This window comes from Mandrillus leucophaeus, unplaced genomic scaffold, assembly GCF_000951045.1.
Source record: "Mandrillus leucophaeus isolate KB7577 unplaced genomic scaffold, Mleu.le_1.0 Scaffold894, whole genome shotgun sequence".
NCBI lineage: Eukaryota > Metazoa > Chordata > Mammalia > Primates > Cercopithecidae > Mandrillus > Mandrillus leucophaeus.
In genome coordinates this window covers 955,909-966,708 of record NW_012109741.1, presented here as the reverse complement: position 1 = coordinate 966,708, position 10,800 = coordinate 955,909, and the positions used below count along the sequence as shown (strand labels likewise).

Genomic DNA, 10,800 nt, shown 5'->3' with positions numbered 1-10,800 from the left:
CTCGGGGCGCCCCGCCACCCGGAGTGACTGTAACCTCGGTCAGGCCCTGCCCAAGGGACGGGGATTTGGCGAAGCCCCGCCTCCCACCCGCGGGCAAGTGCTGAGCCCCGGGGCATGCAGCGAGTAGGGCTAAGGGCCAGGAGGGTGGAGAGCGGGTGTTTTACGAGCATTAATTTGTGAAGTGTAAGCATGTGAAATATAGTATAGTACGATTTTCGACCACTGTTTTGGCAATTTTTTATTTTTAATTATGCATCAAAATAGAGATTTAAATATCCCTACCTGCCGAAAAAACGGAAGAGGTCGCTACGCTCAAGGAGCTGAAAGTTCACTGCGGAGACGAGACAAACCACACTAGGTCTTATTTCTTCTATCTAACCGTACATTTATACCCATTAATCCAAATGGCCCTTTTACCACATGAAACTCATCGTCAGACATAGATCCTGGCATTTTCTCCCATGTATATTAGTTATTTCTGCCCATGGCCTGTATCTCTAACACAGAGCCTCTGAACTACAGCACCATGGCCTGTATCTCTAACACAGAGCCTCTGAACTACAGCACCTGTCTCTTATACACATCTAGATGTGTATAAGAGACAGCCTCTGAACTACAGCACTACTGACATTTTGGGCCAGATAATTATTTGTGACAGGTGCTGCCCTGGGCATTGTGGGATATTTACAGCATCCCTGGCCTGCTTACACTAGAAGTCAATAGCTAGCCCCTACCCCTCACTCATGACAATCAAAAATATCTCCACATTTTACCAGTTGCCTCCTAGGGGCAAATTCATCACTGAGAGAGAACCAGAGCTCTAACACTCTCATAACCTTCTTGATAGCAGACCCCTGTATTATATACATCTTTGTGCCACTTCCCACACACAGAGCCTTGTACACAGCAGCCACAGATGTTTGTTCAGTAAACTTGTGCCAGGTAAAACACACAGAAATATGTCACTAGAGAAGAGGATGCAGCCAGCAGCACATTTTGTTGTCAGAAGCTTCATTATCAGAAATAGAACTGCTAGGAGACTGGGTGGAGAGGAGAGCACCATCGATTTAGTGCCCGTTATATCCAAGGCACTGTGCTAAGTGATCTGCCTGTGCTATTTCATTTTACTCCACACAATAATCCTATGCAGATTAGAAAGCTGAGGCATGAGAGTCTCAGACACTTGTCCAGAAGAGTAGGAATTTGAACCCAAGTCTTCAATGGCTAGAGTTCCACTTAACCACACCTTTGTTCAGCAAGGCAAAGGCTTGTTGGGAATCAAGTATTTATTTCCCTTAGAGTTTTTCTGAAAACAATTGCTTAACCCTCAAAACACCAAAAGTTGACACAGGTCCATCATTGACAGCAGAAATATGACTCGATATTTATGGATGACTTGTCAAAGCATGCTTAATGTTAAAATAAGAATGTGAACTAACATTATTGATCACTTATTAATGTGCCAAGCAGTCTTCTGAGCCTTTTATATGTATTCTGTTATTTTTTACCAGAAAAACATTTGCTGTTTCGAGGTCACTGGGATGAAGATGAGCTGTTGTAATTCAAAGACCCGAATTTCAGCCCCAGCACCGACATCCAGTTTTCCGTGAGAGAAATGACTGAAATCGTACATCTCCTGTTTACCATTAAGGGTTGCTGAAGCATCAGAGGTGAGCAAGCATACGGTCAAAGCATTTTGTACATGGTAAAGTGCCACTCATCTTTCTATAGAGAGATAGGGAGACAGGATCTCGCTCTGTTACTCAGAGTGGCATGATCATAGCTCACTACAGCCTTGAGCTCCTGGGCTCAAGCAATCCTCCAGCCTCAGCCTCCCATAGCTGGGACTACAGATACACGCCGTCAGGCCCAACTAATTTTTTTTATTTTTTGTAGAGATAAGGTCTCACTACATTGCCCAGGCTCAGAAATTCTCATCTTTATTTTCATTGTGGAGAGGCCACTAAAGTGAGCCCCAATTATGAGGAAGGAAACTGACATTTCCATTAATATGTCCCTCTGCTTCCTTGACACTCTCCAAGTGAGATTCCTGGGACCCCTATTGGTTAACAGTGCAACTTCCTGAACCCCCCTTCAGCCTTCTGTGACCAACTAAAAAATTTTACTGCTCCACTTCTGCCCAACTTTGGTCCCCAGAGATATGGAGAGAGTGGCTGTTGCCAGTCTCACATGATGTTAAGTTGATATTCAGGAATAAGGTAAAAGTCAAAATGTCAAAGTCCACAGTATCAGATAGAGAAGAAAGAATATTTCATTCCTAGTGTCTACAGATTAAAAGGAAAACCTAGATCTTCCACTATTAGAAGAGATCAATACTCCAGCAGTGTGGCTACTATTTGCTAATACACTAGAAAAACACTTTTCTGTCCCATTTCAGATAACGTAGAAGGAGGTGCAGGAGAGAGGAATGTTAAATGTTGGATTCCAGGCTGTCCCAACAGACACAAATTAATTCTAGTCACAATTTACCCCCAGCAGATTCACACAGTGAGAAATTCATAAGACCCTATTTACATATTTCAGTATTAAAGCCCCAAGAACCAGGGTCATTTGATGGTATTAATTACAGTCCTAAAGATTCTGACAGCAGTGACATTTCAGAGAAAGAAATGCCAGAACACCCACGCATCAGAGAGATCGACATTTGACACTGTGCATTGTGGGCGATATTCAGGTGCTAATCATTCCATTTTTGTTTTCCTTCTACCATATGCATTTTTTGAGATTGGTTTGCATCTCTTTATCATCAGAGCTACTTGGTTTTGCTTATTACTAACTCCTTTATCATTATGAGGTCCACACCAGGGTTATTTAAATACTTGAAACAGGAACAATTAAACCCTCTGCTGAAACGTTAGTCTAGGAGGAGATATAAGGTTACTTCCTTCAGTAACACACTCCGCTACATAGTCAGGTGAAGATTGTCTCTGTAGAGGCTTCCGGATGTGTTTATAGTAAACATGGACTGTGCAAGCTTGCGCTGAAGGAGGACGAGGGGATGGACTTAAAATCTTGAAATAGAGTGTTTGGAAGAGCTGACCTTGGAGCAGAGCATTGCCGAGTATCTGAAAGATGTCAACGACCCTCGCTGCTGCTCGGAGACCTTGGGGATGACCTGCACCCACTAGCATGCCTGGATGGTTCAAAAAGGCGTGGTATGGGCTGGCGTCTTTACTCAGCTTCTCCTCCTTCATCCTGATCATCGTTGCCCTGGTAGTGCCCCACTGGCTGAGTGGGAAAATCCTTTGTCAGACTGGAGTGGATCTGGTCAACGCCACAGACAGAGAGCTGGTCAAGTTTATTGGGGACATTTACTACGGGCTCTTCCGAGGGTGTAAGGTGCGGCAGTGTGGGCTTGGGAGCCGCCAGTCTCAATTCACGAGTAAGTATATTGGGGGCATGGAAGCTGTTTCTAGGCACTTGTTTTTGTTACTGTGCAAGAGTGCTTTTGTCTCATTGTGGAATTTGGCTGCTGCCTCAATCTCAGGCATAATGTCAAAGTCCACAGTGAGCCAAGGGTTCTGGACCCACATCAAAAAGATCTTTCCTTCCTTCCTTCTTTTCTTTTTCTGTAGAGGTGTATAGAAACATTAGATAGAAACAAGGATTTGTGCATTTTTGCAGGTTACCTCTATTAATAATGACTATTGAAACATGGGGGGTTTACATGTGTCAGACATTCTACTAAGTACCTCACACCACTTGTCTCCTTAAAGACTTACAACAAACTTATATAGAAGGACTTGTTAATGTTCCCATTTTCCAGAGGAGTACACTGAGGCTTGGAGAGGTTACATAACTTACCTGAGGTCACCCAGCCAGGAAACAGTAGAGCCGGACTCCAGACCAATGCCACGTGACCACAACAAGTGTGTGGAGGCTGCCTGCAGAACTGAACCTTTGGGAAGCATGATGAACACTTCCATGTCTACTTTTGTAAAAACTGCATAGTCTGAGAAGATGCACGGGGCACTGTTCTTGGGTTCTGGAATCAGACTACCCCGGCTGGAACCCCTACTGGAAAGTTTCCTGGCGGGGAGACCTCAAGCAAGGCACTTGCCTGCTCTTGTGAACGTGAGCGGGCATGGACTTTGGCTGGTGTTCAGTGTGGCATCAGAGCTGCCCAGGATGTAAGCAGAGCAGTCTGCACAAACAGGAATCCAAGCTAGGCTTAGGAATGGGCTTCTGGGAAGGAAAAAACAAAACAGGCCATATTCTGCAAGCCTTTTGAATCGATGAGATCGCTGGTGAAAACAGTATCCACACAAAACCGTAATTAATCAATACCATGCCAATGCAAGGTGATACAGAATTGTATTCATTCCTTGATTTCTATATTTCAGAATTGTAGTAGTTTATAGATATCTGGCCAAGGTGAATGTCATATTAAATTTATAAGGACAAAAAGCTGGAACCGTTGGCAAATATAATACAAATTGTCATCATTTAAATACACACAAAAAATTATATTTGTTATGTATATTCAAGAACAATATCTCTGGGCATATTTATATTTACCTAGCAATTAAATTAAACCCTGGATATTGAAAAAATAGCGCCATCAAAATTATAACATAAAACTTGAAAATACACACCATAAAGAAATAAAAAAAAGAAATGCCAAAAGCTAACCATGACAACTATAGGGACTACTGGATTCTGAACTAGATGCTATTGCTATAAATGATGTCATCAGGACTGTAGGGGCCAAGGGAAAACTTCCCCTTTGCGCTCTGAAAGTTCTTTTTTTTTTTTTTTTTTTTTTTGAGACAGAGTCTGGCTTAGTTGCCCAGACCAGAGTGCAGTGGCGCGATCTCGGCTCACTGCAAGCTCCTCCTCCCGGGTTCACGCCATTCTCCTGCCTCAGCCTCCCGAGTAGCTGGGACTACAGGCGCCCGCCGCCTCGCCCGGCTAATTTTTTGCATTTTTAGTAGAGACGGGGTTTCACCGTGTTAGCCAGGATGGTCTCGATCTCCTGACCTCGTGATCTGCCCACCTAGGCCTCCCAAAGTGCTGGGATTACAGGCGTGAGCCACCGCGCCCGGCCGCGCTCTGAAAGTTCTTTAAACAATCTACTGACAAAAGGCAGATTAATAGGGAAAATGGCATACACATTTATTAGCACGCATAGGGGAAATCACAGAGTGATTGTCCACTATCTCAATGGGGTACAGATGGTTATATCCTCTTCATCTTAGGGGAAAGGGAGATGGGGAAGTGTGCATGATTTTAGGGGACTAGTAAATTATTTTTAGGGAAATTCAATGGGCTTGCAGAACACACAATGAGCTGGGACAAAGTCTGTTGGGCCCACAGGGCAGACATTGGCTTGTGACAAAAGTCCGTCCAGCTGTGTTAACAGACTTCAGTCTTCCTTCCTGTGGTATGGGTACAATTAATGAACACTCAGGAAAGGGACCAGAGGTCTTTTTCTTCGGTGGGTCTGGACGTAGGCAGATAAGGGAACGTCAGAAAACTACTTCATCCTGTGCTTTAGACAGACAAAGAATGGAGAGACAGGAGGGAGAGGAGAGGCCAGAGAGACCTTGAGGCTTCTTCACAAAGCTTCGTATTTGGGGGGTATTGGATTCTGAACCCCAACAGGACAATTGTTGAAACTTGAATAGGGTGAGAAGATTAAACAGCGGTCACATGTCAGCATCAACCTAATGACTAGACACCTGCCATTCCCAGCTCACAGAAATGTAAACTGCTTTGAGTGGGAAGCTGCAAACAAATACGTATTTTGTTTGAGCCTTGGAGGAATTCAGTAAGTACTTCTTGCCTTCCTCCTCCTTCCTTCTTAGGACATCCATGGGAAACGTTTTCGGTTCGTCTAACATGTTCTGGTCTGGAAAGCATCACAACCCTGTGAGAAGCATAAAGGACATTTTATTCTTGTCCCTGAGTAGGAGAGTATTTGAGAAGGTTTTGTTTCCTGCAGCCCTGGGGTTTTCTCAGAGGAGGGTCTATAAACATCCGTTCACAGTACCTTGGATGTGATTCTCTTTCAAAGCATTCACGAGGAGCCTGGGGCCAGGTTCCTTCTGTGCTTGGCTGGCTTTACCCAGATACAGCTCGGGGACACTGATGTTATAAGGTTCTCTAGTGCCAGTCTCGTCTCCTTTAGATTTACAGCTTTCAATTCTAGCACAATGTAACCTCGAGGCAGCTACCGGGTATATCAGAGCCTTCCACAACCTGGAGTCTGTTTCTCCTGGAGTCTCTTTCTGCCATTGACTATCCATCTGTAGGAAAAAAAAAAAAAAAAAAAAAAATCCCCGCAGTTGCAGATCAGTGTAGATGGGGATAAAAGTGAAAGTGCTTTGTAAACTGTGGGGTGGGGAGCTTTTACTGGGTCTCGTTCACAAGCAGCCATTTCTCCCATCACGGAGGTGTTCCCAAAAAATCACCCAGGGGAATCGATTCCCACACCAATCATGGAGAAAACCAGAGAACTATTCATCACAAAGATTAAGGCCCTTTTTTAATACCCAGACCCTATGAAATAAAAACAAGTCAACGTGGCTGTTTGGGTGGCTAGAGAAAGAAAGAGACAAACATTACTTTAGCATTGTCCACACATTCAATTGTACTATGGCGTATTTACAGACCAGACTCTTAGGAAAACAGGGATGAACAAAACAAACAAGTACCTGCCCTAGAAAAGTTTACCATCTGGCCAGTTACAGTGACTCACTCCTGTAATCCCAGCACTTTGGGGGGCCAAGGCAGGTGGACCACCTGAAGTCAGGAATTTGAGACCAGCCTGGCTGACATGGTGAAACAATGTGTCTACTAAAAATACAAAAATTAGCCAGGGGTGGTGGCAGGTGCCTGTAATCCCAGCTCCTCAGGAGGCTGAGGCAGGAGAATCACTTGAACCCAGGAGGTGGAGGTTGCAGTGAGCAAAGATTGTGCCATTGCACTCCGGCCTGGGTGAAAAGAGTGAAAATTCATCTCAAAAAAAAAAAAAAAAGAAAGAAAGAAAGAAAAAAGAAAAGTTTACCATCTGATAAAGGAGAGGCAGGTAAATATGTACTAGGCACAGAACACAGTATCTGAAGCCACTGCGTTATAGTTCATTTCCTTCCATTTTTACTATGCTAGAGAAGAGATTTTATTACGCCCATTTTACTGATGAGGAAATTAGAGATCAGAGAAATCAATACATAAAATAATTTCTTTAAAAGCACCTAATGTAATAGATTGCTTTGCAGCTTTTAGTTCTGTGGTTCCTCTCTACTTCCTACCCCACACGTATTCCACTAGTGGCCAGGACCTGGGTTTGACTTCAGATGTCCTGCTTTTCTTATTTGCCCTGCTGGGGCAAAAAGGGCTGCCAGACCTCTCTGGGATTCGGAGCAAACAAATTATCTAATGGTCTTAGATGCTGATAGAATGATTAATCAATTCTGGTATTCAAGTGAGTTACCTCTAATGCATAGGAAACAACTATATCTATTCAAATTCAAAATAAGACCTCCAGAATTCAAGACTCTATATTTACAATTTTAAACCTCTAATTATCTGTGCTTTCTGATTTTTCTGCTCTAGCCCTGTAATAGAGTAGTTAAGCTGACACTTTCTTGCTATGGGAGCGTGGCTAAGCTATTTCACTTCTCCGAGCCTCAGTTTCCTCATTTGTAAGTGTGAGAGACGGTGTCCATGAGCAACAAAACAAAGAATATGTATAAAGCCACGGGCACATAGTCTGCACCCCATATAGGTGACTGTTGTCATTTATCACCGTGAATCATGTGTTGTCATTTATCACCATGAATAGTGTGTAAGGTCATGGATTTCAAGCGGGAAACTGAAAAGTAATTCCTAGTGGGAGACACCTAAAACTCTTGGAGTATGGGTTTCAAATATGAAAGGCAAGGGAACAACAGCTTTCCTAGGGCAGCACTGGGTGTCAGGCGAAGGCAGAGTCACCCCTCAGAAAGAAAGTAGAAAGAACTGGTGCATTAACACTCCTGAGACATGATTCGAATTTCTATTTTTTTCTTCTTTTTTTAAAATAATTTAGGTTAGAGACAGAACCTTGCTATGTTGCCCAGACTTATCTCCAACCCCTGGCCTCAAGTAATCCCCCCATCTTGGCCCCCAGAAGTACTGGGATTACAGGCATGAGCCACCGCCCCAGCCTCGAATTTCTAAATAATGACATATATTAAAAAATAATAAAATCTCAATTAACCATGAGGTCTGAGCCCTGAGTTATGTTACAAGAATGTGGGGGTTGAGTGAGATTTGCCCTTTGCCAGTAAGCATTTTTTATATATAGTTAATGCGCTTCCTACTATGAAGACCTAGGACTGGGCACTCTTTACCCCCCTCTCCACATCACTCCATATGCCCCAAATTCCCTGTCCCCCATCATCCTAATATGGTTATTACTCAATTTTTTAAAATCAAATCTGTATAGGAGTTCAATCATTATGTGGATATGATTCTTTCTTTTTAAAAGGTGAACTGTGTACATTATGGACATTATGGATACCTTTATTTATTTATTTATTTATTTATTTATTTAGGCAGAGTCTCGCTCTGTCGCCCAGGCTGGAGTGCAGTGGCACGATCTCGGCTTACCGCAAGCTCCGCCTCCCGGGTTCACGCCATTCTCCTGCCTCAGCCTCCCGAGTAGCTGGGACTACAGGCGCCTGCTACCACGCCCGGCTAATTTTTTGTATTTTTAGTAGAGCGTGTTAGCCAGGATGGTCTCGATCTCCTGACCTCGTGATCCGCCCGCCTCGGCCTCCCAAAGTGCTGGGATTACAGGCGTGAGCCACCGCGCCCGGCCACCTTAATTTATTAAATCAATCTATTCACATACTGTTTTTTCTCCAATCTTTCGCTATTGTAATGAATATCCAATATTTGATCCATGCTTTGAGCACATGTAGGAGTGCTTCTGGAAAATAAATTCCTAGAAGTGAATTTGCTTTAGTAGATGTTGCCACATTGCCCTCTAACAAGGTTACATGAATTAATATTTCTACGAGACTTGAGAGTGCCTCTTCCTTACACCATTGTCAACACGGTGTGTTAGCAAACATTTTGATCTTTGCCATTCACATAGGTGACTGTTTTCTATTTTAAGAGTTTGGGTGAGCATTACTATGTTAGTCATGTGTCCTAAGGATTGCCTGGTCAGGAAAGGGGATAATGAAACAATTTAAAAATCAGGCACAAGTGGCCGGGTCTGGTGGCTCATGCCTGTAATCCCAGCACTTTGGGAGGCCAACGCGGGCGGATCACTTGAGGCCAGGAGTTCGAGACCAGCCTGGCCAACATGGTGAACCCCCCCTCCTACTGAAAATGCAAAAATTAGCCAGGCATGGTGGTGGGTGCCTGTAATCCCAGCTATTGGAAAGGCTGAGGCACGAGAATTGCTTGAATCAGAGAGGAGGAGGTTGCACCAAGCTGAGATGGTGCCACTGCACTCCAGCCTGGGCAACAGAACGAGATTCTGTCTCAAAAATAAAAATAAATAAAAATCAGGCACAAGCTACTGTGTCTGAAACAAAAAGGGGCTGAGGGTTTGAAAAGAGAAAAAAAAAATCTAAGGGACATTAAGATGGGATAGAGGCACAGGGAAGACAGATGCTTTACAAAGACAAACTCACTGGAAAGGAGCTCATCTTCCAGGGTAAAGTTTCCAATGCCGATTAGATAACCATAGGGAGATAAAAACAAATGGAAATTCAGAACTGGAAAGAAACATCAGAACTTACAGTGTAAACGTGGAGTGCCTGAAAACGTGTGAGTGGAAAGGACACCTAATGGGAAAAATAAAAACTCTACTTCTCAGGATTGGGAGACGCCAACCTTCAGTGGCTGAGAGAGGCAGGTGAACCAGCAAAGGAACTAGTTCCATCAGGGTGGGTATTCAGCAGGAACCTTGGAGCAATTGCAGAGGAGTGCGTATGCTCAGAAGTTCTTTAGCTTTCATAATGTTCAATTCTTCATTTATAACTACTAAAGATCATGACTTGACACTGTTAAAACACACAGTTGTGAACAACAGTTCTCAGAAAAGGAATTTTGAGGAAAGACTTTATTCCAGTTAACAGTTTGCAAACCAGGGAAACACAGCCTCTGGTGTAAAAGGAAGGTGTATTCCAGAGAAGAAAGGCAAGGCTCAGGTTTTACAGCAAAAGTTCCCACCCAGGTTTCCAATCAGGTCTGTTTACGTAAATAAAGGATTCAAATTCACTTAGTTCTGATTGGTCGATACAGCTGAACCCTGATTAGCTGATACAGCCGAGCCCTGATTGGTCATTACAGCTGAGCCCTGATTGGCTGAGGCAGATCTCAAAGATAAAAAGGTGTGGGTTTTCAAGGAACTCAGAGGATGTGTGTGACCCCCTAGTCAGTAAATGGCCACTTGGCCCTATTTTAAATTTAGACCCAGTTAACCACTGAGGACCCATCTTGAAGGACTGGCTCTTTCAGGGTCACATTTGTTCTCATAGTATATTGAATTATAAATCTTATCTAGAGTATAGAGTTGCCTTGCCCAAACACAAGCAATTTAATGTCTCCAAGCCTGTGGGTAAAGGGAGTTTATAAAATCTACCTCATGTCTTTGTCACGTGCATTGAACAAGATGACCATGTGAAATGTTTGGCCCATGACTGCACTTAGTAAATGTTGACTATCCTCAATTCATCTGCACGGATTACTATCCCCATTGTACTGATGAAGAAACTGAGGCTTGAGAAGTCACATGACTTTCCCAAGACCGTCAAAATATAACAGCAATAACCACAG

At 43.5% G+C, this 10,800-nt stretch overlaps 2 protein-coding genes across 2 annotated transcripts in view; one reads left to right on the top strand and one right to left on the bottom strand.

Annotated features, from left to right (window-relative positions):
• QDPR (quinoid dihydropteridine reductase) overlaps positions 1 to 1,633 on the bottom strand; it is a 25,159-nt gene extending 23,526 nt beyond the window's left edge. Inside the window, exon 1 of the mRNA XM_011969493.1 lies at positions 1,509 to 1,633. Coding sequence (XP_011824883.1) covers positions 1,509 to 1,633 — 125 coding nt within the window. The remainder of the gene's footprint in view (positions 1 to 1,508) is intronic.
• Positions 1,634 to 3,048: 1,415 nt separating this feature from the next.
• The window catches only part of CLRN2 (clarin 2), a 13,607-nt gene continuing 5,855 nt past the window's right edge, over positions 3,049 to 10,800 (top strand). Inside the window, exon 1 of the mRNA XM_011969490.1 lies at positions 3,049 to 3,403. Coding sequence (XP_011824880.1) covers positions 3,151 to 3,403 — 253 coding nt within the window. The 5' untranslated portion in view covers positions 3,049 to 3,150. The remainder of the gene's footprint in view (positions 3,404 to 10,800) is intronic.